Raw genomic sequence first — 26,989 nt, 5'->3', positions numbered from 1 at the left:
CAGCTGTGACTTAAAAAAAACAAAACTCTGCAGATCTCAGCTGCTCCTCAGCGTCTCCTCAAACCCTCCTTCAGTCCTCCTCCTGCTTCTCCTCCAGACATTCTCCTTCTCCTGCTTCTTGCCCTGCTTCTTCTCATTTTTCTTCTTCTCCTCCGGACCTCCTCCAGTTCCTCTCCCTGCTCTCCTGCTCTCCTCGGGGAACCATGGCGCTGCTCTCGGACCGTCTCTCTGTCTACGTGGCGCTCCATGTTCTGGTTCTGTGGTCGGTTCGGGTGTCGGCGGCGGTTCCGGGCAGCAGCTCCTCGGGTCTGTCGCTACTGCAGCCCTATGACTTTCTGTACTACAGTGGGGTTCGGGCGTACTTCGGCGGGGACTGGATAAAGGCGGCGGAGATGCTGGAGAGATCCATCGGAACCAGAGAGGCTCTGCTCGGGGTTCGCAGGAGGTGTCACCGGGACTGTGGATCCGCAGGGACAAGGGCAGTGGAGCAGCTGGGTGAGATGATTGGTTCTGACCCAGTAGAACTCTGCAGGATCATCTTCTGATGTAAAACTAATAAACTCTGATGTTCATTCAGACTTCAGGTTCTGGTTCCGTCTTTAGGTTCTGCGGTTTGTTTTTTAAAGAACTTTAACTGAGTCACATGTGAATCAGACAAACTTCGTCTGACCCACAAGAATCGACCTGAAGACCGGGCCTGAAGAACCAACCCAGAAGGACCAACCCAGAAGAACCGGTCCCGAAGAACTGATGCTGAAGAACTGACCCAGAAGGACCAACCCAGAAGAACCGACCATGAAGAACCGACCCAGACAAACTGACCTTGAAGAACCAACCCAGAAGACCCGACCTGAAGACCCGGCTTGAAGAACCGACCCTGAAGAACAAACCTGAAGAACTACCCAGAAAAACCGATCACGCAGAACCAGTCCTGAAGAACCAATCCGGAAAAACTGACCCTGAAGAACTGACCATGAAGAACCGATCATGAAGAACCCACCCAGAGGAACCGACCATGAAGAACTGACCCAGAAGAACCAACCGGAAGACCTGGCTTGAAGAACCGACCCTGAAGAACAGACCTGAAGAACCAGCCCTGCAAAGCCGACCATGAAGAACCCATCATGAAGAACCAATCCAGAAGAAACAGTCCTGATGAACTGATGCTGAAGAACCGACCCAGAAGAACTGATCATGAAGAACTGACCCAGAAGAACTGACCCGGAAGAACTGATAGAAACCAACCGGTTCTTTTCCAGAGATGGTTCTGACCCAAACTCTTTTCAATAATATCCAATCTGAGTTTCTATAAAATCAGTTTTCTGCTTGTTTGTTGTCTGTTTAAAACATAAATAATATTTAAGTCTTGTTTACTCTGAGCAGAACCTCCAAATGTTGGCCTGAGGTTCTGTAATGTTCTGAAGTGTTTTCTATGGTACCAGATTCAGACCCAGACGGTCTGTGGGACCTGTGGATGTTGGACTGGGTCCAGCAGAAAGCCGAGTGTCTCCGGTTCTGTCTCAGACGCTCCGTCACTCCTGCAGCTCAGCTTCCTGTTTCCACCGACATCGAGTATGAATTCGGGACTCGGAACCCGTACAACTTCCTGCAAGTCACCTACTACAAGGTACTGAGTTCTGATGGGTTCTGATGTTCCTGCAGTCGTGTTCTGTCTCTCTGACCTGAGATCTGCTGGTTCCGTCCTCAGCTGGAGAAGCTGCAGAAGGCGGCAGCGGCGGCTCACACTTATTTCGTGGCGAATCCGAGTCACCTGGAGATGAGGAACAACATCGAGAAGTACCGTCGGATGGAGGGAGTGAACGAGGAGGACTTCCAGGACCGAGAGCTGGAGAAGGAGAAGCACTGGGTGAGGAACTGGTCGGGTTCTGATCTGAACAGAAACTCTGCTTATAATCAGTCCCAGGAGGTTTGTTGCTTTAGTGACATAAAAAGGTTGAAACTAAAGTAAATGTGATGCTGAGATCAGAACCAGCGACACAAACACTGAAACTGGACTCAGACTGCAGGAGTTTGATCCTTTGGAGCAGAACTCTGTTCTGGATCTGAACTTTTGGTCCAAATTATCTGTTAACGTGACAGTTTAGACCAGGGGTGTCAAACTCACGTTAGTTCAGGTCCACATTCACTGGACTGGACCAGTAAAATCACAGCATAATAAGATATAAATAACCACAACTCCACATTTGCTTTGTTTTACTGCAGAAAACAAGTACATTTTGAAAATGTTCACATTTAAGGAATTATATTTTTACAAAACATCATGAACAACCTGAAATTTCTTCTGAAAAATAAGGTAAATTTCAATAATATTATGCCTCAGTTTATCATTTAAAAATCAAAACTTCCAGATCACAGAGTGTCTACAAAGGAACAAAACATTTAGTCACAGGTATCTGGAACTGAACAATGTAGTATTTTACTTTCTGATCAAAACGACAAAAGTCAGACAAAAACAAGACAAAATATTTCAAAAATGAGACACAAAATGACAAAAAAACAGACAAACTACACAAGCGAGACAAAAAGAGACAGAATGACAAAACCAAGACAAAAAATGACAAAAGCGAGAAACAAAACAATAAACGACGCAAGCGAGACAAAAAGTAAACACAGAAGAACAAAAATGAGAAACAAAACAATAAAACATGAGACAAACAACAAAAGTCAGACAAAAAACAAGACAAAATATTAAGTAATGAGACACAACAAAAAAACGAGCAATATAGTATTTTACTTTATGATCAAAACAACTCATCATGGTCTGGAAATTATTTTAAATTTATAGTTTTACTAATTTACAGTCTGCAGTTAATGTCTTCTGGGGAATTTTTACACTTTACAAAGTTGTCCTGTGGGCCGGTTTTGACCTGCAAGCCGCATGTTTGCCACCCCTAATTTAGAGGTTCCGTCTGAAACCTGCTGCCTGATTAAATCACCGTGAAGCTAACGTTAGCTTCAGGCTACAGAACAAACTGTTCATCTCATTTCTGACTGAGTTTTCACTCCACTAAGGAGGCGGATCTACCTCATGAAGCTCAACCAGAGAAGGCCAAGAGTGAGCAAAGCAGGAATCAAAGCAAAGAATCTAAAATATAGAACATGTTCTGACTTATTTCACACTTTTTTGTTTACTACATAATTCCATATGTGTTCATTCATAGTTTTGATGCCTTCAGTAAGAATCTACAATGTAAATAGTCCTGAAAACAAAGAAAAACCATTAGATGAGAAGGTTTGTCCAGACTTTTGACTGAATGTAGTTCAGATGATCAGACAGTTTTTCTTCTGTAAAGTAAAAGAAGGAGCAGCCTGAAGCTCTGGATTCCTTCACTGTTCAGACACGTTTCTGAGCCTGATGAGGCTGAAATGATCCGTTAAAAGATGTTTCTGACCTGAACGGTTTCATCTCTGAACCCTGCTCTTCTCTCCTGATCAGGTTCTGTACGACGCAGCGCTGCAGCAGGAGGCCTCCTCTGATTGGCTGCAGGCTGCTCTCACCTGGACACGTTGCGTTTCTGAAACCCTGCGGCAGATGGACGAGTGTCGGCTGCAGTGCGACGTCGAGCCTCAGCGGCTGCCGGAGGACCGAGGCGTCGACGGCGTTGACGGAGCGTTTGAAAAGGCTGCAGGTGAGACGACCGGCAGAGTTTCTGTTGGACCAGAACCAACCAGAGTCTGACTGTTTCCTGTCTGCAGCTCTGGCGCTGTCGCTGCTGTCCTGCCGACAGTCCTGCAGCTCTCAGATCGCAACCAGACCCGGAAGGATTTCTGCCCAGGAGGACTTCCTGCCCACACAGCTGGAACATCTGCACATCGCTCAGTTTAAAGGTCAGAACATCAGTAACAATATGAAGTCCAAACAGTCTCCAAAATGACCCAATTTATCTGCTAGAAACTGAACAGTCTTTAGATTTTCAACTTTAACCAGCAGTCCTTGAACCTATCGTGTGAGATATAGAAAAAATGACCAAAAATAACTTGAAGATCACTTGATTCTACACGTCTCATTCAAAAGTTCTCTGAAAGTAAAGCTTTTGCAGCAGATTTTGTTAAAACCTAAAGATTCTTTACTCCTAAATGCAACTTACTGTGCAGCGAGTTGTTGGAGATACATTCATCATGGTGAAACATCTTTCTACAGCTGATGAGCAGAGTAGAGAGGAAAAGTCTGGAGATAGAAAAACATCTACAGTATGAAGAGACAACATTAGCTCAGAGTGTTATCATCTGAGGAAAAAATGTTGGACATGATGGTTCCAGGTTTTTACATTTTTCTAAAATATAAAAATCTAATTTTCCATCATTCTAACTGAGTCCTACTGACAGAAGACATCTCTGAGTTCTCTCCTCTTCATGTTCTTCAGACTTCAGATTATAAAATGAGCCTGCTGGGGTTCAGAAGTTCAGGTGATTCTCATTGTGTTATTTTTCATTCACTGTTTTTCTCTTTGTGTTCTCCGACAGCCGGAGACGTTGGAGCCGCTCTGCAGACGCTTCGCTCTCTGCTGCTGTTTTATCCTTCAGATAAAGACTCTTTAGAGAACCTGCAGCTCTACTCTGAGACTCTGGGGGGCGACACCGAGTCACCGGACACTCAACCTGCTCAGGTAAACCTCAGAACGTCCAAACACCTGAAATGAAAGGTTCATATTAGAAACACTGGTGAGGATCAGGAGGTTCTGACTCATTCCTGGGTCAGTTCTTAATGAAGTAATTATTTGCTGATGAGTTGATTATTTTACTTCACAGCACATTTTGAAAACAAAGTCAGTTCTGTGGGTCTAGTTCTGTCTCTGGTTCTGTGGGTTTGGTTCTGTCTGGTTCTGTGGGTCTAGCTCTGTCTGTCTGGTTCTGTACATAAAGTTCTGTCTTTTTAATGTTTATTTAACACATTAAAGTCTGTTAAATCCATGAGGCAAGGTTCTGTTTGTTCCGTTGGTTCCGTTTTTTCTGTTTGTTCTGCTGGTTCTATGTGTTCAGCTGGTTCTGCTTGTTCTGTTTGCAGGAAATCGTCACGTTCGTCCATCGATCTCTGCAGGAGAAGAAGCTGCTGTACTTCGGTGTGGAGAACCTCGGCTTCACGTTCTCCGACCCGGTAAGTTCAGATGTTCTTCAGTCGGTGAAATCAGGTTCTGCTGCTGGAGACTCGGTTAGAAGCTGTGAATGAACCCGAGATTTGTTCTGTTCAGGATCTCTGGACTCCAGAGGACGTAGTTCCTGAATCTCTGAGGGACATCTGGAGGTGAAACAGACACACAAACAGACACACAAACAGACACACACACACAAACAGACACACAAACAGACACACAAACACATAAACAGACACGCAAACACAGAAACAGACACGCAAGCACATAAACAGACACACAAGCAAACACACAAACAGACACAAGCAAACACACAAACAGACACACAAACACATAAACAGACACACACATAAACAGACACACATAAACAGACACACACAAACTGACAAACACATAAACAGACACACAAACACATAAACAGACACACAAGCAAACACACAAACAGACACACATAAACAGACACACAGACACACACATAAACAGACACACAAACAGACACACAAACACATAAACAGACACACAAACACACAAACAAACACACAAACAGACACACAAACAGACACACAAACAGACACAAGCAAACAGACAGACACAAGCAAACAGACACACAGACACACACACACACACACAAAGAAACAGACACAATAACAAACAGACCACAAACAGACAAACTGACAAACGGACACAGAAACAAACACACAAACAGACAAACTAACAGACAGACATACAGACAGACAAACTAACAGACAAATTAACAGACAAACAGACAGACATACAAACAGACAAACATGAGTGAACATCAGCCTGGTGGGGTTCAGTGCTTGTGTTTTGTTGTCAGAGCTGATAAACAGAAGATGACTGAGAAGATGGAGGAGGACCAGCTGGAACAGGAAGTGGACGACAGCGGCTTCTTCTCTGGTGATCAAACGTTCACCTTTCATCAACCAATAATCAGCAGGTTTATCAACAAACACATGCTATTAGAAGCTCACATTGACATCACAATAACCTGGGTTGGTGTTAGCATTAGCTCTGGTTGGAGGTCATGAACTACCACAGAAGTCTTTGTCATGGTGTCCGTCGCTTGGTTAACTCCCACATTGCTGTCTGCTTTAACTTCAGCCCAATTTGATCTGAAGTGGGCTGCACCAGTAAAATCAGAGACTAACAACCTGTGAATAACTCCAAATTTTTCTCTCTGTTTTAGTGCAAAAAGCATTTTTGTCAGACAAAAAACAACAAAAACAAGACAAAATATTCAAAAAAATGAGACACAAAATGACAAAAGAACAATAGATAAGATAGATAAGATAAGATAAGATAAGATATATTGATCCCACAGTGGGGAAAGTTCACCGTTGCAGCAGCTCCAGGGAGAAAAAAAGTATAAAGGCAGCACAGAATAAATTAGAAACACACAATGCAAATGACAAAAAACAACCAAAAAGAAGACAAAATATTCCAGAAATGAGACACATAACGACAAAAGCGAGAAACAAAGCGACAGAAAATAAACGATGCAAGCGAGACAAAAAAGAAACACAAAATGACAAAAATGATAAACAAAACAAGCATGAGACAATCAACAAATCAGACAAAAAAAAGACAAAAAAACAACAAAAATGTTCAAGACAAAATGTTCAAGACACAATATGACAAAAATGAGACACAAAATGACAAAAGAACAATGAACAATCTAGTATTTTACTTTATGAGCAAAACAAGTTGTCTTGGTCTAGAAATTATTTTAAATTCATAGTTTTACTATTTTACAATCTGCAGTTAATGTCTTCTCTGTAGTTTTTATACGTTGAGGGTCGGATTGGACCCTCTGGCGGGCCGGTTTTGGCCTGCTGGCCGCATTTTTGACACCCCGCTCTACAGTATTAAACAGTAAGAGGCTCCACCTGGTGGAACAACCAGGAACTACAACTGATCTACATTCACTGACATCATCTCCTCCATCTGCTGCTTTATTGGTTTATACATTTAGAATCAATGAAATTATTTCCACCCATAGTTTCCCTGGTAGAGAAGAGTTAAGAGTTCATCCCGTCTCATAGTGTCTCACCTGTCCTCCCTACAGGTGGTCCAGTCCATCAGGTGGGTGTCACCATCACGATGGACGACGAGGTCCTGAACGGGACCAATCGGGTCGTTCTGGATGGTGTGATGTCAGAGAAGGAGTGTGACAGAATCCTGCAGCTGGCAGCCGTGAGTTCATCTCCTCTCAGTTCAATGGATTCAGCCTTCAGTGTCTCACTGCTGTGACCCAGAATCAGTCTCTGGTCCTTCAGAAAGGACAGCCCGGTTCCTGGAATACATCTCAGGATGGAGGAGCTCTGAGCCGATCACAGCTGTGTCCTTCAGGTGTTTCCATCTGCGACATAAAGAGGAGACACAGCGCTGAAATGTACTCTATCGTCCAAAAGTTCAGGGTCACTTAGAAATGTCCTTATTGTTGAAAGAAAAGCAGTTTTTTTCAATGAAGATAACATTAAATGAATGATAAATCCAGTGTAGACATTGTTAATGTGATAAATGACTATTGTAGCTGGAAACAGTTGATTTTTAATGGAATATCTCCATAGAGGTACAGAGGAACATTTCCAGCAACCATCACTCCTGTGTTCTAATGCTACATTGTGTTAGCTAATGGTGTTGAAAGGCTCATTGATGATTAGAAAACCCTTGTGCAGTTATGTTAGTACATGGATAAAAGTGGGAGTTTTCATGGAAAACATGGAATTGTCTGGATGAACCCAAACTTTTGAACGGTAGTGTCTGATTCACATCTTAACTATTATCTCCAGCTCAATCAGAACACGTCGCTGCTTATTACTGTTTTATATTTCACCAAATGTGTGTTAAATACAAGTAAAATTTGCAAAACCTTCAGCAAGAAAATTCCAATAATTCCTTAAAAGTTTCCCTTAAAAATGTTATTTAAAAAAAAATAATACCCCAAATTTGGCAAAAAAAATCTTGTATTTTCAAAAAATTAGTAAAAATCTTCCAAAAAATGCTAAAAATATCTAAAGTGATTCCATATATATCAGTAAAACTTCTGTCAGATTTTTCTGTGAATGTTCTTAAGAAACATTTTTAACATTTTTTTTCCACCAAAAAATGTTCAAAGATTTCCCAAAAATGTTGAAAATGTGGACATCAGAAGTTTCACTGTGATAATATATTTTTTTTTTCCACATTTTAAACTTTAAACCAGGTCAATTTGGACCCGCAGGACGACACTAGGGTTAATCACACCTATGCAATTTCCCTCAAGTATCAAACTTTTCACCGGTACTGATGTGTTTGGAAAGTTTCACATGTTGTCCAGTATTTTTAAGCCTTCGAAACTGCGATTGAAAAGACAGATGAAGAATGAAAAATAATAAACTCATGGGTTTCAAGAGGGTCTTCATTCTGCTAAATACCTGTTTCCTGTTCCCTCCTTCGACTCTCAGGTGGAAGGTAGTAAAGTAAAGGAGTTGAGGATGAATCCGGGTTGTACAAGCTGTGGAATGAGGCTTTTGAAACACTCTGAGCTCCTGTTTCTCTCCAGGTGGCAGCATCCGTTGGCGACGGTTACCGCGGGCGACGGTCTCCACACACGCCTCATGAGACGTTTGAGGGCCTGACGGTGCTGAGGGCGGTGAAGGTGAGTGGACAGACTGGAGGTGTTCTACCTGCTGAGGAAACACCTGCTGACCTGCTGCTGTCTCTCAGCTCGCTCAGGACGGACTCGTCAACCAATCAGACGCTCGGCTGCTGCACGAACTCGGCGAGCGAGTCAGAGTTCTGCTGCACTCGTACTTCAGGAGCCCGTCCGGACTCTTCATCTCCTTCACGCACCTGGTCTGTCGCAGCGCCGTCGCAGGTAGCATCATCTGGAGGACAAAACCGCTGAACCACGGTTTCGTTTTAACTCACTGTGGTGGGTTTTAATTTAAGTCTTAATCCTGTGAACTTCTGGTTCTGGTTCTCTGTCAGGGGACCAGGAGGGCCGGTTGGATCTGTCTCATCCCGTCCACGTTGATAACTGTCTGCTGGAGCCGGAGACCAAACAGTGCTGGAGGGAACCTCCAGCCTTCATCCACCGAGACCTGAGGTACCCAAACCAGATGTTCTCAGTTCGTTTACCATCATCGTTCTATAAGACGTCATGTTATTACAGTAAACCTTCTTCATTCCTCTAAAGCAGGGTGTCAAACATGCGGACGACTTTGTAAAATGTAAAAATGACAGAAGACATTAACTGCAGATTGTAAATTTGTAAAACTATACATTTTAAATAATTTCTAGGCCATGACAAGTTGTTTTGATCATAAAGTAAAATACTCGTCTCATTTTTGTCTCACTTGTGTTTTTGATCTTATTTTTGTCATTTTGTGTTTTGCTTTATTCATTGTTTTGTGTATCATTTTTGTCATTTTTTGTAGTGTTTCTTGTCGCTTTTGTCATTTTTTTGTCAAATTTTTGTCGTTTTGTAACTTTTTTGTCTATTTTTTTCTCTTTTTTTGTTGTGTTTTGTGTCGTTTGTCAAATTTTTTGTTATCTTATTTCTCGCTTTTGTTGTTTTGTGTCTCATTTATATAATATTTTGTCTTGTTTTTGTTGTTTTTTCGTCTGACTCGCTTGTATTTTTTTGTCTTAGTTTTGTCATTTTGTGTTTTGTTTTATTCGCTGTTTTGTGTGTCGTTTTTGTTGTTTTTTTCCTCACGTTTGTCATTTTTGGCTAATTTTTGGCGTTTGTCCATTTTTTGTCATTTTCTAACTTTTTTGTCAAATTTTTTGTTTTGTTTTGTGTCGTTTGTCTCACTTTTTGTTATTTTGTTTTTTCGTTTTTGTCATTTTATGTCTCATTTTTGTAATATTTTGTCTTGGTTTTGTTGTTTGTCATTTTGATTATTTAGTAAAATACTATATCGTTCAGTTCCAGATGTGACTAAATGTTGTGTTCCTTTGTAGACACACTAATGTGGAAATGATAAACTGAGGAATAATGTTGTTGAAATTGAACTTATTTTTCTTAAGAAATTTCAAGTTGTTCATAATGTTTTGGAATGTTTTTGCACTAAAACAAAGGAAACATTTGGAGTTGTGGTTATTTATAGGTTATTATGCTGTGATTTTACTGGTCTGGTCCACTAAGATGAGTTTGACAGCTCTGCTCTAAATGACTTTTATTTGTCGTGTTTCCTCCTCAGACAGCAGCACAGAAACAGAATCAGTTCTGTGGCTTTACTTCAGCTCATTAAACTGTGTGAAAGGTTTGAACTTTTTGTGTTTCTCAGTGCCATCCTCTACCTGAACGACAACTTCGACGGAGGCGACTTGTTCTTCACCAACAGAGACGCAAAAACAGTCACAGTAAGTCAGTGGATCTCTGGACTGAGCTCTCAGGTTCTGCTCTGTTGTGGGTTTAGCTGCAGATCTCTGTTGTGTGTGACTTCAGGCGCGAGTGAAGCCCAGCTGTGGGCGGCTGGTCGGGTTCTCCTCCGGCCCGGTGAACCCTCACGGTGTGACGGCGGTGACCCGAGGCCGGCGCTGCTCGCTGGCTCTGTGGTTCACTAAGGAGAAGCTCTACAGAGACATGGTGAGTCATGCAACCGGCTCCGGCTGGTGATGTCGTGAAGAGACCGGCTGCAGCTCCATGCAAATCCTGCGGTAGTTTGCATCTTTGTCATCACGTCACTGCAGCCTCATCGCATTCATCACGCAGGAGAACAACACAGACAGCATTTAATAGGAATAGGAATTAGCTTTCTTTCAAAAATAAGGGCATTTTTAAGCGACCCCAAACATTTGAACGGTAGTGTACATGAATTAAAGCTGCTCTACATAAGTTAAAGTTGCTCTAAAATTAATTATAGTTGCTCATATTAGTTAAAGTTGACCTACATTCACGTTCAAAAGTTTGGGGTCACCCAGACAATTCCATGTTTTCCATGAAAACTCCCACTTTTGTTCTGTATTAAAAATAATCAACAGAAAATACTTGAATGTATCAAGGCAAAACAATGATCAAAATAATAATACAAAAATACAAAACAATAACAGAAAATCTGAATCAGAAAATCAAACCTTCACCTGTCCTTCAGTCAGTCCAAATCAGAATAAGCAGCTTCACTTTCAACAATATAAAGTGACTATGTGCTTTGTTCGATATCAATAATCCACTGACAGTTCATGGTTCAAGTGAAAGGTAAGCTGATTCATAAAACAATTCCAGACAATTCCAAAATTTCCAACAAGTCCTACCACACCATTCTGGAAGGGATGAAGCTGTGGGGCTTAAGACCTGCTAATGAGTGAGGTGGGTGAAGGGGTGAAACCTGTCAGACGGTTTTCCAGTTTGGTCCAGGGTAGCTCACCATCAGTTCAAACCTGTTCAGCAGACAGGCTTCATAATTATCATCATTATCATCATTATCATCATCAGCCATTCATCACATTTTCCATTAGTTGCTCACCAATATTCAGCACAATGTTGGTTCAGGTGGGTGGCATCCAGAAATCCAAAAGCAGTTGAAGGCCTGTTAGCATTAGCATGAGTATTATAATGAGCGATGGCATGAAATCAACCAGCTTCCAACACACTTAACAGGAGTTTGAACTCACGTCCTCTTTGATGCTGTGATTTCCAGGTTTCCAGGCTTGTGAAAAGTGAATGGTTTCCAGAGATGAGTAGTGATCCTGTTGTTCAAGTGACTGTGTGTGACTGAATGAAGCTGATGGGCTTCAAACAAAGGAACAGGGGTGGATTCCAGGTGGGAGAGAGACTGCCTGTGATTGGCTCAGGTGTTGAGAGTGACTGTGACTGATTGTGACTGGCAGGTGTCTGTTCATGTTGGGATTCCCGATGGCCAACAATGAACTATTCCAGAGTGAATGCTACAGATGACATACTAAACTATGACATTTTAATGACATTTTGGACAACATACTAAACTATGACATTTTAATGACATTTTGGACAACATACTAAACTATGACGTTTTTTCTACATTTTGGACAACATACTAAACTATGACATTTTAATGACATTTTGGACAACATACTAAACTATGACATTTTAATGACATTTTGGACAACATACTAAACTATGACATTTTAATGACATTTTGGACAACATACTAAACTATGACGTTTTTTCTACATTTTGGACAACATACTAAACTATGACATTTTAATGACATTTTGGACAACATACTAAACTATGACCTTTTTTCCACATTTAGGACGACATACTAAACTATGATGTTTTTCAGGCCCTTTTGTTGGTTTTATTCAATAGGTAAGTAGAGAGGAAGACAGGGTAGACTTGCAGTAAAGGACCATGAGCTGGAATCGAACTTGCATCTCTGAGGCAGTCCTCTTTATGAGTCGCCCTCTCAACCAGTTGAGCTACCTGGGCACCTTTTTTCCTCGTGTTGAACGACATATTAAACTATAACTTTTTTTCTAAGTTGTCGATGAAGACGCTGCAGAAATGTCCGAAAATTCACATAAAGATGAAAGAAAACGGTTCCATGTTGTTGCTGTCTAGCAAAGGATGTGTCTAAACTTAGAAGCAGCTGGAATGGAGACAAGCTCTGATGGTGTTTCCTGAAGAAAAGAGTGAAGGACAGAAAGGTGAATTTGTGTTCAAAATAAGGCTGACGGCTGAACGTAAATAAAGGCTTTGTGAAACATCAGGAGCTTCACCATGGTCTGGCTGGGGTTTGCTACATCACATGACCTAAATATGTAGCGGGCAGCAGGAAATGATGGGACTCAGAAACAGCCCACAGTTTAATCATTTGTTCCTTGTATGATTTCCAGCTGATAAATCATAGTCATTTTGTAGTAGGATTGAACTCGTGATCATCAGCAGGTAACTGACACAGGCAGCTCTATCTGGCAATGGGAAATCCTTAACAAAGCCATGGATCCAGACTATAAGCCGCATCACTGTGAAAATTTAATGAAGTGGTCCTTGTGTCATTTCTGAGTTCCTCTGAAAATTTCATCAAAATCCGTTAGTCCATTTTTGAGTAATGTTTCACACAGACAGACAGACAGATTTACAGACAAACGTACGCCAATCATCACATAACTCTGCCGTTCCTTGGCGGAGTAAAAATAAAAAAGACGACATAGCTTTGCTCTACCCATTCTTTAGGAAAACTGACTTTGCAAACGTGGTTGAAATTTTAAGAAACAGGAAGTCAGACCTTTAGGATTAAACTTTCTCCCGATTTAATGAACACGTCAGACTTTGAACAGTCTGCAGGAACTGAAAGAAGTCAGTTCAGCAGCAGTTTAGTGGGTGCTTGGATGCTGGAAACTTTGTGGTACTTGGAGCCCTTGTACTTCTTGTACTTCCATCAGGACTGACTGGTCTTATTCTGTGTTTCAGGAGCGAGAAGAGGCCGAAGCCCTGTGGGCCGCCGACGGACAAACTGTGGTGAAGAAGGACGAGGACGAGGAGGGCGGAACCAAAGGACGAAACGCTCGCAGTCAAGCGACTCCGGAGAAAAGTCGAGGGAGAGGAAGAGTGACGGGAGGCAGAGACGAACTCTGAAGGCCTCCTAGAAGCAGACAGACTGAAACCACGGAGCATTTACAGACACTGACATCATCTGTTCAGCTGCTGCCTTCAATGTAAAGCTGGTATCTGTGTAAATACTGCGGTTATTCTGTATATGATGAAGGTAAGTCAGGGAGACGCTGTCCTTTAAAGTCTGTACTTTGGTTTCTGGAGCTTTACTGACAGAAAGGGCTGCAAACAACGATTATTTCTACTGTGGATTATTTTCTGAATTAATCAATCACATGTTTGATCTATAAAATGTTGAAAAATGTGAATCAGAGTTTCCTCAAATGTCTTTTTGTTCACAGATCTTCAGCTTTCTGCCACAGAGGAGGAAAGAAACCAGAAAATATTCACATTGAAGAAGATTGAAAAATACTTGATTATCTAAATCAGGGATGTCAAACTCATTTTAGTTCAGGGACCACATTCAGGAACCAGACAAGACACAAAACAACAAAAGTGAGAAACAAAATGACAAAAAATTGGACAAAAAAAGTTAGACAGCAACAACAATTAGACAAAAAATGATAAAAACAATAAAAAAACGATAAAAAATAGACTAACAACACAAGCGAGACAAAAAAACAAAAAAACGACAAAAATGATAACACAAAACAACGGATAAAGCAAAATACAAAATGACAACAATAAGACGAAAAACATAAGCGAGACAAAAAGGAGACACAAAACAACAAAAACATGAGACAAAAGTCAGACAAAAAAACAAGACAAAATATTACAAAACAAAAAATCCAATGATCTTAAATTTACATTCTTTTCCACATCTGTGTAGTAATCCTGACACAACACCATACAAACTAAAGTGGGAACTATAAAGAAAGAAGATGTCCCCCTGCTTTGTAAATATACTAAATTTACACATAAAAATACATCAAAGTTGTGGAAAAATTTAAAATAGCAGTTACCGGTACTTTTATCAAAAAATTGCAGTTAATCTCTTCTCTGTTATTTTTACAATTTACAAAGTCGTCCATGTTTGACACCCCTGATCTAAATAATTAATGATTAATTTAACACTTGACAGCTAATCGATCAATCGTTGCAGCTGTATAATGTGAGTTCAGTGTGATTGAAGTTGTGTGGAGAGAAGAAAACAAAAAGTGCAGTGAAAGCAGCTGATTAAAATATAAAGTGGTTAATTGTTGCTCGTGTATGTGATAAGATGTGGGATTAGACAGGAACAGCGGCAGCATCATGAGGTCCAGCTGGAGGTGGAGGCAGCAGAGAGGTGCAGGATGGAAAAAAAGGATAGAAATAGAGAGATTACGGTTAATCCCTCGTAAATGAGTGCATTTGTTTATGAAGCTTAAAAAATCTCCCATTTAGAATATGGAATAGTAATCCAGGCAGAGATGATTTAATCATTCACATGCAGCAGCGACACTCCGTCTTATCCTCGTCCTCCTCTTTGTCTTTAGAGTCAAGTGCTGTTTATGGCCCCATATTAACACTCTCAGTGCTCTGTGTTATAATCCGCCGCAGAACTGGGTCACCGTTTAATGGAGCCTGGTTTTAACCTTTTCCCTCCCTCACACATGGACTCATGCAGAACCCTAAAAGTCTGCGTTAATCTGCTCTTAAGCAGGTGTTACGTCTCCATAATGCACCTCAGATATCCTCACATTAAGCAGCACAACTGCTCTAATTACAGCCGGCCACAAAGACGCAAAGTTTGCGGCCGAGTGACGCCGTGTTTCTATATTTTATATGATTAGCAGAAGTTATGTAAGAAGTGACGTGGAGGCAGAGCATCCTGTTGTCATTAGAAGTGAGTAGCCGCAGATCATCCTCATGTGGCTTCCTCCATTAACTGTCTATTTGTGGACACAAAGGCTTTCAGCTGCCGGTTTTGTGATGCTTTACATCGTGTTGGTGAGTCCACTGGGGTAAAACTCATCCTAGTTGTGTCTTTATGTCAGAGTTGTGTCAACGCTGTTTGTGACACGTTTAATCCAGTCAGAATCCCAGCGTGATGCATCCATTCAGAACCAGCTCAGAGAATCAAAAATCAGCTGAACTTGTCTCTGACGTACAAAGATCAAGATGATGGAGACGTTTTTCTGTCTTCATTTACTGTATTTCTATATTTTGACTTTATTTATCTGACTATGAGACCTCACAAAGATTGAAAAAGATCCAGGAAGATCAGTGAACAACTAAAAACCAGTGAAGCACAGAGTCAGCAGTAATCAGGAGGTCTAGAAGGAGTCATAGTACCACTAATCAGAGCTCCTAAAATGACTCCACAGACAGTGAACTACTTCCACAATCCAGCTGTAAAAACAGACAGCAGCTGCTTCAGACTTGGTTCAGGAGTTCTCCATGGAAACCAGAGTTAGTGTGAAGCTCAGACAGTGTGAAGGAACCTTCAGAACATCAACCTCTATGGACGGAGGACAAGAACTAAACCTGGTTGCTGCTCAGAACTAAACTTCCAGATGAAAGTTTGCTGAAGAACATGAGAAGAAGCCTGGTGGATGTTGGAGAACATTCTTTGGTCAGATGAAGATAAATGAGTTCAGATGGAGTCCAGATGTTTGGTGTGAACCTGACCAGGACTACCACAGTGGATGCATAGTCCTGACAGTGAAGCACGGAGGTGGAAGTATGATGATGTGGGGCTGAATGAGGTCAGAAGGTGTTGAAGACATTTCTAGATGCAGCATGAAGGTCTGAGGATGAACCAGAATACTGGCTGACCAGAAGAGATGGAAGAAGAGGAATATTCCAGCAGGAGAACATCCAAAGAACTAAATCACGCAAGAGCTTCTCCAGTGGAACAAAGTGGAACCAGGACCTGGACAGTGTGAGTCCTGAACCCAACAGAACCTTTGTGGTGTTTTCCAGAGAAAGGTAGAGCAACACAACCCCTCCAGCAAAGAGCAGCTCAATAAAACAGAGAAGAATGTGAGAAGATGTGAGCAGAAATGAGTGGACTCTGGTTTCCTCCATGCTGAGGAGGGTTGAGTCTGTCATCAGAAATAAAGGAAGACATACGAAGGACTGAAGGAACCAAAGAACCTCAGGAACCAAAGGACTTTTAGAGTTCCTGCTGTGGAGCCTGAATTTAATATAATAAATCTGAACTGTACTTTGTAATCTGACATAAATACTCTTCTGCTAGAAGTAATCTGAGTACTGTGAGGTGATGCGGTTTAGAATAATTTGACATTGGACTGATACTGCACAGAGCTGTACTCCCTGCTATGTTCTAAACTACTTCAATATGAGTTTTAACTGCCACAGAGGAGACGTTACAGTAGAGCAGGCTTTAAATGGTCTTTAAATAACATCCCATAATAACGCTCTGCCTTCATCCTGACCTGTGTCCGTGCATCTGTTAACAAATCCCTTTTTCTCTTTTTTGGTTTTCTCTCTGTTTTACGCTCCAAATCCAGAGTCGGCGCTGAACAAAGGTCAACACTTTTAAAAACGGCTGAATTTATCCTCCAGATCTCTGCTGCTCCAAACACAGATGACATGTAAATGTGACGTTCTATTAGTAGAACGATGCCGTTTAATTATCTCAATCTTTCTCCTCAAGTCTTCTCTGGAAACTAATATTCAGAGACTTGATCCATGTTGGAAACTTTCTTTACTTCTCATCCAGCAGGAGGCCAAAGCTACACTTTTAGAATTAGTGAGGATTTAAACCTGTTGTTTCTCAGTTTAATTCTGTCTCACTGTTTCAGGAGTTACTGGAATGTTACAAAACCACTGATACTAATTTTAGTGTTAATTACAAAATGGAAAGCATTTAAAGTGAAATATTTACCCAACAATTCTTTTTTTTCAACCCAACCCATTAACATAGAATATTTAATAGAGGTAGTAGTAGTAGTAGTGGTAGTTCTTCCAGTATATTGCAGTTCAGTCCACCACCTGCTAGGACTTCAACAATAAAATTAACTATAATAACATGAGAGAATTATCTGATTAAAAAGTACAGTTCAAAAATTATTTGTAGCTTTAAAGTCAGATCCAAGTGTCTTCATTGCATTGGAGCTTCCAACAAGACGATGATGAGGAACATGGAGCCAAAGTGATGAAGAGAAAACAATGAGAAGATCCAGACCTGAATCCATCCAGAATGTGTGGAGGAACTGAAGAGCAGAGTGATGGAGAGGAAGCCTTCAAAGAGCTGGAGATGGACACTTGGAGGAACTAAATCCCAGTGGAGACCTGCAGGAACACTGTTAGACACTAGAACTACTGGTGGACTGATGGAGGACATAAAGACTCTGATACCTGAGGAACAGGAGGAACCAGTTTGGATGAAAACATCAACATCTAAAACACAACATCTGGCTGAGTTTGTTTTTGTCATTTACAGCCAGAAGAAACCTGTCAGTCAAATAAAAACTCATCATCAAAATGAAGTATTTGGAGGAGTAATTAAACCCGATAAAAGTTAATTTTATATCGTTTTGGATTTCAGATGTTCCTAATAAAGAACCTGATCAGTAGCTGGTGGTCGACTCAGCAGCAGGTTGAAGGTTTTATTCCAGAACGGATCTGATCCTTCTCCTGAGAACGTCCAACCGGAACAGAACCTGAGGAACCAAAGAGGAGTTTAGGCCCAACAGGATCAACACAAGGCCAGAAAGTACAGAGAAAAAGACAGAAACTGGAGCTTTGACTCTCAGATTAAGTTCAGTCACAGCACATTGTTCTGTTTGCAGTCGGACTGCAGCAGAACTTTCCTCTGGATCCTGGTTTCCTGCCTGCAAACCTTCTAATATTAGCTTCACCTCAGGTTTACAAAACACCAACGTGCTGCCACTCCGAGGCCTCTGACAGACCATAAAAAGCCATGTTCCAGGTCTGTATTATTCCTGCCTCCCCCCCTCCTGGTTTCCATGACCGGGTTCTAATTCACCTCAGATCTGGTCTTGTGACCCGTCAGCGCTGATCTGCACCTTGTTTGGTTTCCTCCAACTCTCCCCCTCCAGCCCTGTTTCTGTCCATCCAGGGTTTATCCTCATCGCCGCTCATCTGTTCATCCCTCCAATCCTCATCTGTTCCTCAGAGCAGCGCTGGACGCCGACGCTGACGGAGCTTCGTCCTGCAGCGGTGGATGAACGTAGGATCTGAGCAGACACCTGGACAGGTGAGTCACATGGCGCTGCTTCTTCCTGCTTGTGTGTTTGTGCAGCTGCAGTCTTCAGCATCTGTAACAGATTAAAAAAAAATCACTGAAGTTCAAGTGAATTTTTTGACTCTCTTAGAGTTCAGAACTGAAAAATCCTTACAGAGTTGAGAAGCTGTTTGAATTTTAAAACGCTGTCAGTTTAGCTGAAATCACAGAGTTTGTATTTTATGTTAAAAATGTCAAAAGACTGTGGCACACTTTCATTGTTTTGCCTTTTGTTTATGTCACGAAGAACTCAGGGATTTATGGGATCAGCGTACAATCGTATGGACTGATAATCTGAGTAAAAAACAAATTCCTTTTGTTGTCTGATTCTTAATGCTGTCAGACATAATCTGCACCATGAAACCGTGTGAACAGCTTTTAGACTGTTAAATTATAACACAATACTGAGATAAACTGTGATTCAACACTGGTGAATAAAATGTGGCTTTTTATCTGCCTGAAGTCAATGAAATACCTGGAGGGGAAAAAAAGCATTTAAAAACACAACATCACAATAAATAATGCTGGGAAATGTCCAGAAATATGAAGCTAATCTGAAATAAATGCTACACAAAGATCTCCTGATTTAGCAGTTTAGCATCGAATCAGACGAGCAAAAGCAGCAATGAAGTGCATTAAATACATGTGTGTGTATATATACAGTATATTTATATACAGATACATCGATATATGCACACACAATATATATTAATATGAATATGATGATATAAGCTGATAAATGTGTTCATTATTGGGTGTGTTTAGTTACTGATTGAAGTTCTCTGGCATCTGTTTAAACTTGGAGTCAGAAGCAGAACTTTAGACGTTCAGGAGGTAAAACATCCATCATCTTCCCCCCAAGGTCCTCCATTATCTACCCCCCACCTCTTCCATTATCTGCCCCCGGCCCTCTATCTGCCCCGTCCTTTCCCCATCTCTTACCCAGATGCAAAGAGCAGTCGGTAATCGGATGAGAGCAGATTTGATTCAAAAGGCTTCAGTTAAAATCTCAGGCAGCAGGATTTAAACTCACTCTGCAGCCTCTTACCGCCGCAGCTCCGCCTCCTCGCCGTTAATGCACTTCAGCAGCAGCAGCAGCAGCAGCGGCAGCAGCAGCAGCAGCGTTTAATCACATGAACAATGAACAGCAGGAAAAGGCTCAAACTCTCATTATCAGAGCAGGTTCACATCTGGAGCTGAAACACAAACTTCACTAAATAAAGCTTGAATCTGATGTAAAACGCCGTTTATTTCCTGCAACATGTGATTTAATGTGGACATCATATTTACTTCAGCTTCACGTGACCCGGCCAAGTCCATTAAATCAAACCTTCCACAGTCACTCCCTTCCTCTCCTTGTCACTTCAAACAAATTAGAGGCAAATCCAGTGGGTCATGTTTAGACGGGAACATTCATTCAGACGGACGCTGCAGGACGAGAACATCAGCTCAGGTTCTCCCCAAAACACTCCAAGGTAGGAGAGGAAAAGCTTTTTATTCTCAGTATTACGGCTGCTTTCTGCCTCCTCACTGTGGTGATTACATTTGTCACAGTGCATGAGTTGGACCATTAGCTGATGAATTTACTGAAGTCATTTAATCAGCAGCTTCAGCATCTCATTAGTGAGAAACGTTGAGTTTCAGGACCTGCTGGTTTGTGTGTACATTCAGGGAGAGGATCATCTGAAGAGCAAACTTTCACTGTTAAAGTCAGGATGGAAACTGTGTGTGTGTGTGTGTGTGTGTGTGTGTGTGTGTGTGTGTGTGTGTGTGTGTGTGTGTGTGTGTGTGTGTGTGTGTGTGTGTGTGTGTGTGCATAGGTGTGTCCTGCTCTGATGTATTTATGAAAGTTTGCAAAGCAGACGAGGGTTAGTTTGACTTGCAAAGCAGCGTTTACTTGGAGACGAGCAGGTGAGCGCAGGTAAACGTCCACCAGGAACCAAGAGAACCGACTGATTTAAGGTTTCTGCTCCTGCATATTTTTTTTTACTTTTCTTCTCAGGATTTCCAGCTTTCCTGACTTCTGTCCTCCTCCAGTGACTGATAACCTTCGCCATGGGTGAAATGGAGCAACTGAGGAAGGAGGCCGACAGCCTCAAAGACCAGATCACAGTCAGTGGACTCACCTGTCTCACCTTTAACAAGACATTACCTGTTAAAATATATTATTTACACCTGTCTCACCTGTTAAAAAACTCCTTTATTTCTATTATTTACACCTGTCTCACATACAATAACTTTAATACGACATTACCTGTTAAAAAATTATCTTTATTAGTTTTATTTACACCTGTCTCACCTGTTTATACTACCTTTATTTCTATTATTTACACCTGTCTCGCAAACAGTAACTTTAACACGACAATACCTGTTAAAGTATTATTTACACCTGTCTCATCTGTTGAAATCATCTTTATTAATTTTATTTTCACCTGTCTCACCTGTTAAGACGTCTTTTATTTCTGTTATTTACACCTGTCTCACCCGCAGCTGCTTTAACACGACATTACCTGTTAAAATCATCATTATTAATTTTATTTACACCTGTGTCACCTGTGAAAAACCTCCTTTATTTCTATTATTTACATCTGGCTTGCCTACAGTAACTTTAATATGGCAATACCTGTTAAAATATTATTATTTACACCTGTCTCACCTGTGAAAACCTCATGTATGTCTATTGTTTACACCTGTGTCACCTGCAGCTACTGTAACCATTAGTTGTACTTCCACCTGTGTGCAGGCGGCCCGGAAGGCGGTGCAGGACACCACCCTGCAGGAGGCGTCGGCCAGCATCACTGTGGTGGGTCGAGTCCAGATGAAGACCAGGAAAACGCTCAGAGGTCACCTGGCGAAGATCTACGCCATGCACTGGTCCACCGACTCCAAGTAAATATCCAGAGGAGCTGCTGGCTGCTCTTATATCACACGTGTAGATTTGATATTTTATAAATGTTTTCATGCGTTAATTGAAGCGCCTCGTTGATGGTTTCTCCACCAGGTTGTGTGTCAGTGCGTCCCAGGACGGAAAACTGATTGTGTGGGACAGCATCACAACCAACAAGGTAGGAAACGCACAGGGATCGATCTGAATGTTTTTCAAAACCTGCAAACACCTGAAAATACAGGCGGAACCTCACCTGAAAAAACGGCTCCAAATCTGAAGAAACAAATACGATCAACCACAGTTTAAACAATTCCATGTTTTCCATGAAAACTCCCACTTTTATCCATGTGCTAACATAACTGCACAAGGGTTTTCTAATCATCAATGAGCCTTTCAACACCATTAGCTAACACAATGTAGCATTAGAACACAGGAGTGATGGTTGCTGGAAATGTTCCTCTGTACCTCTATGGAGATATTCCATTAAAAATCAGCTGTTTCCAGCTACAATAGTCATTTACCACATTAACAATGTCTACACTGGATTTATCATTCATGTAATGTTATCTTCATTGGAAAAAACTGCTTTTCTTTCAAAAATAAGGACATTTCTAAGTGACCCCAAACTTTTGAACGGTAGTGTCTATAAACATGTAGATATTGGTTTTAAATTATGATATTCTATTGTATTTTGTGTCAATATGGATGTATTTTTTACTTTAGGGTGTCCAGGTCCATGATTTACAGCTATAATGCAGTAAAAAATTGATTAAACATGTATTCTTTTCTATTTGAAATGTCATATTTGATTCTATTTTGTGTTATTGCGGATGTATTTTTACATATACGAACAAAACATGCAGTAAATTCATGAAATGTATTTTTTTAATTTAAAAACTGGATTTTTTTTGCGTTTTGTGTCATTGTGGATGTATTTTTAAATATAAAAACATAAAATCAGTGAGGGTTAGGGTTAGACCCCAAACTTAACTTAACTTTAACATCTGTACCTCAAAACCCTTTTTAAAAATCTGCTAAAGGACCAATGTTTGACTTTCTGAAGGTCCTTGAATGCATCATGCGTGATGTTTGAGTCTGGAAAATAAAAAAAAAATTAAAAATGTTTAAGCAGAAGTTTCAGATTTCTACAGTTTAATTCTAACTCATCCTATTCTGGTTCAAGATATATTTAGTTTCCCTAATTTAGCAGATCTACAATGTCCTTTTTAAAAAATATATTTTCACAGTGAAACTTCTGATCTTGAAATCTTTGAACATGTTTTGGTGGAAAAAAAAAGAAATGTTAAAAATGTTTCTTAAGAACATTCACAAAAAAATCAACCAAAATCCAGCAAAATTCGCTGGATTTTGGTTGATTTTTATGTGAATGTTCTTCAAGAAAATATTAGAAGTTTTACTGATTTACTTTAGATATTTTTAGGATTTTTTTGGAAGATTTTTACTCATTTTTTGAAAATATTTACAAGAATGTTCTTGCCAAATTTGGGGTATTTATTTATTTATTTATTTTAAATAAAACTTTTAAGGGAAACTTTGAAGGAATTATTGGAATTTTCTTCCTGAAGGTTTTGCAAATTTTCAGAAAATTGGGGAATTTTTTTGCAGATTTTTTGGATTTTTTTCAGACAAGGAAACAGTATTTTTTGGTGCCCATAAATGAGGACAACAGGAGGGTTAAATCAAGCTTGAACTGGTCAGAATAATGTTGCAAAAATCTCATAAACTTGTGACGTTTCATCAAAATGACTTTAATCTACGCGCCTGTCAGCAGGTTCTATGGGTTCTCTCCTTCTTTATGTTGCTCTGTTCCCAAAGAACTTCAGATTACAGAGAAGAATGAACCACAGTGAAGAGAAATGAGTTCAGAAGGTGAACATCATCACCTCCTCAGCTCACCTGTGCTGTGTGTCTGCAGGTGAACGCCATCCCCCTGAAGTCGTCCTGGGTGATGACCTGTGCGTACGCCCCGTCAGGTAACATGGTGGCCTGCGGCGGTCTGGACAACATGTGCTCCATCTACAACCTGAAGGGCAAAGATGGAAACGTGAAGGTGATGCGAGAGCTGGCGGCGCACACAGGTGAGGTTAGGGTTAGTGAGGACATCACACCTGCTCCTGTCCAGGTGCTTCACTAACAGCTGATTGTCGTGCAGGTTACCTGTCCTGCTGCCGCTTCCTGAGCGACAGCGAGATCATCACCAGCTCAGGAGACTGTACCTGGTAAGAGACACACCTGAAGCTGCTGCAGCTCCTCTCTGGCCTCAGACTGACGTGTCCTGTCCTTGCAGCGTTCTGTGGGACATTGAGACGGGAACCCAGAAGACGGTGTTTGCTGGACATCAGGGCGACTGCATGTCTCTGGCCGTTTCTCCAGACTTCAAGTTCTTCATCTCAGGCGCCTGCGACTTCACGGCCAAGCTGTGGGACATCAGGGAGGGAAACTGCAGGCAGACGTTTGGAGGCCACGAGAGCGACATCAACGCCATCGGGGTGAGACGCAGAAACATCTGGAGGCTCCTCCATCTGCTGATCATAGCTTCTAGTTAGTTATTAGATAAACTAACCCTGTATACTTACTAAGCAGCTGTTTTTACTAACTATACAGCTGTTTTTATTCACTGTGCAGCTGTTTTTACTCACTACGCAGATGTTTTTACTCACTGTGCAGCTGTTTTAATAACCTGCAGAACAATCTGAAAGTTCAGTCATTTTTTTCCTTTGTGTTTCTAATTTCATTTTATGTTACTTGCAGCTCTTCTTAATTCTGTCGATTTAGAAGTTTTTATATTTTAGAAACTCTAATCTTCTTTTTATAATTTACTGACTTTATATCCATATATATCTTTATATCCAGGTGTTTTAATCAGTGTTGATCTGTGCTGTAAATGAAGCCTCCGCGTGTTTCCAGATTAGATCAAGTTTCCAACCCTCTCTGTCCTCCAGTTCTTCCCGAACGGTAACGCCGTGATCACCGGTTCTGACGATGCCACCTGTAAATTGTACGACCTCCGGGCTGACCAGGAGCTCATCACCTACCAGGACTCCGGCATCATGTGTGGCGTCACCTCTCTGGCTCCGTCGCTGTCCGGACGCCTCCTCCTGGCCGGATACGACGACTTCAACGTCAACATCTGGGACGCTCTGAAGGCCGAGAGAGTCGGTGAGTTACAGCAGCAGACTGTTGATTATCTAAAGTCTGATTTACAGTTTCAGTTAAACCAGTATCAGTAACTGCATCGACTGTGTGGAATTTAAACTCTAATTTGGTTTTTACTTTCAAGATCTAAATATTATGTGCTCACAAGTTTAATTATTGCTGTTGAATTAATTCATTTCTTCAAAGCAAAAACATAAACATGGAGCCAAAAACTTATGAGAAAAATCTAATTGGAGCAACTTCCTTTTTTCAATGTTTTCAACTTACAGACTTGAGATCTGAAGTTTGAAATTTACATTCAGGAATTTTTAAAAATGTTGAATAACCAGTTGAAGTTAGAAACTTGTGTTTATGCTGCTGGTTATTAAATAAGTGATAACTAAAATGAGGACGTTAATTTTACTAACTCAGTGCAGTTTATTTACTCAATATACAGCTGTTTTAGCCCACTGTGCAGCTGTTTTAACCCACTGTGCAGCTGTTTTAACTTACTGTGCAGCTGTTTTAACCCACTGTGCAGCTGTTTTTACTCACTGTGCAGCTGTTTTAACCCACTGTGCAGCTGTTTTAACTTACTGTGCAGCTGTTTTAACCCACTGTGCAGCTGTTTTTACTCACTGTGCAGCTGTTTTAACCCACTGTGCAGCTGTTTTAACTTACTGTGCAGCTGTTTTAACCCACTGTGCAGCTGTTTTTACTCACTGTGCAGCTGTTTTAACCCACTGTGCAGCTGTTTTTACACACTGTGCAGCTGTTTTAACCCACTGTGCAGCTGTTTTAACCCACTGTGCAGCTGTTTTTACTCACTGTGCAGCTGTTTTTACTCACTGTGCAGCTGTTTTTACTCACTGTGCAGCTGTTTTAACCCACTGTGCAGCTGTTTTTACTCACTGTGCAGCTGTTTTAACCCACTGTGCAGCTGTTTTAACCCACTGTGCAGCTGTTTTTACTCACTGTGCAGCTGTTTTTACTCACTGTGCAGCTGTTTTAACCCACTGTGCAGCTGTTTTAACCCACTGTGCAGCTGTTTTGACTCACTGTGCAGCTGTTTTAACCCACTGTGCAGCTGTTTTGACTCACTGTGCAGCTGTTTTAACCCACTGTGCAGCTGTTTTTACTCACTGTGCAGCTGCTTTAACTCACTGTGAAACAGTGAACATAATTTGATAAGAAATTGTCTGAACTGAACTGAAACAAAACAAAAACACTATGAGTTTGATTCAGGTGTTCTTGTCTTACCTGCCGTGTTGCTGCTCAGGTGTGCTGGCGGGTCACGACAACAGGGTGAGCTGCATCGGCGTGTCCTCAGATGGGATGGCGTGTTGCACTGGATCCTGGGACAGTTTCCTGAAGATCTGGAACTGAAGCAGCAGCAGCAGCCGACAGCAGGAAGAAGAAGATAAATGAAGTTTGAGGGAGGGCTGGGGGTGAGAAGAAGGTTTTAAACTGTGCCAAGATGTTGGAGAGGTTCTAATCTCACCTTTCTTCTCTGGGGGTTGGGGGGGAGGGTCTCGGAAAAGATCATTCCTATCAATAGTTACACTGTTAAAACATGCACATTACTGCAGCAGGTGAACAGTTGCCAAACGAAGGTAGAACACTGATGAAGGTGTGAAGTTCCAGCAGGCGGAGACTCACACCGACATGTTTTATATCCGAGTTATGAATAATACGAGCTTTTCTGTTTCAGACTGTCATTTGTTCCTAGTTAGAATCCTTAGACGCTTACAGCTACTTCCTGTTCTTTTTCTAACTTAATTAAGATGGAGTGATAGTTTGCAGACGTTTAGTGTTTGTTTTGTATGTGATCGATGGATTCTGGGTGTCGTTGTTTGGCCGAACCCCCCCAGTAGCTGAACAGACGGATAATAGCGTGTTTTCATGGTTCACTGAGCTTTTAGCAGATGACCTACTTGTGTCGGAACAGACTCTTTGTTATCTGGATGCTAGTTTCCCTCTGCAGGCTGCAGCTGAAGGACAGTTTCTGTACATAGAGACAATAAAACTAGTTTAGTTGCCTCCTCTGATTCACTCTGTGCAAACTGAAGCAATAATAAACTTGGGGTTCTGCATCA

The 26,989-nt window shown here is 41.3% G+C and overlaps 2 protein-coding genes and 1 long non-coding RNA gene across 4 annotated transcripts; 2 read left to right on the top strand and 1 right to left on the bottom strand.

Annotated features, from left to right (window-relative positions):
* Positions 1-13,964, top strand: p3h3 (prolyl 3-hydroxylase 3). The gene is made up of 16 exons (XM_023274150.3): positions 1-495; positions 1,443-1,627; positions 1,709-1,867; positions 3,458-3,650; positions 3,718-3,849; positions 4,486-4,628; positions 5,027-5,116; positions 5,211-5,263; positions 5,950-6,029; positions 7,198-7,325; positions 8,677-8,772; positions 8,841-8,991; positions 9,105-9,222; positions 10,409-10,484; positions 10,570-10,710; positions 13,516-13,964. Exons 1-16 carry the CDS (start codon positions 204-206, stop codon positions 13,678-13,680), a joined length of 2,202 nt encoding a protein of 733 aa, XP_023129918.1. The 5' UTR covers positions 1-203; the 3' UTR covers positions 13,681-13,964.
* LOC129349674 (uncharacterized) lies at positions 10,842-23,784 on the bottom strand. The gene is made up of 3 exons (XR_008602771.1): positions 23,655-23,784; positions 18,593-18,884; positions 10,842-18,266 (listed from the first exon to the last, which is right to left on the bottom strand). It is a non-coding gene; the product is annotated as an uncharacterized LOC129349674 (long non-coding RNA).
* On the top strand, positions 18,685-26,989 carry gnb3a (guanine nucleotide binding protein (G protein), beta polypeptide 3a). Of its 2 annotated transcripts, none has more exons than XM_023274144.3 (9): positions 18,685-18,823; positions 20,853-20,962; positions 21,594-21,739; positions 21,852-21,915; positions 23,674-23,836; positions 23,911-23,977; positions 24,046-24,247; positions 24,701-24,917; positions 26,173-26,989. In XM_023274144.3, the coding sequence occupies exons 2-9, from the start codon at positions 20,906-20,908 to the stop codon at positions 26,277-26,279; spliced, it is 1,023 nt and encodes a 340-aa protein (XP_023129912.1). In that variant the 5' UTR covers positions 18,685-18,823; positions 20,853-20,905; the 3' UTR covers positions 26,280-26,989. The 2 variants fall into 2 exon arrangements, with proteins under 2 accessions (XP_023129912.1, XP_035805821.1); XM_035949928.2 differs by lacking the exon at positions 18,685-18,823 and adding an exon at positions 19,712-20,325.

Source organism: Amphiprion ocellaris, chromosome 9 (genome assembly GCF_022539595.1).
Source record: "Amphiprion ocellaris isolate individual 3 ecotype Okinawa chromosome 9, ASM2253959v1, whole genome shotgun sequence".
NCBI lineage: Eukaryota > Metazoa > Chordata > Actinopteri > Pomacentridae > Amphiprion > Amphiprion ocellaris.
The sequence above is the reverse complement of the archived record's forward strand: the minus strand, read 5'-3'. Positions and strand labels throughout refer to the sequence as shown.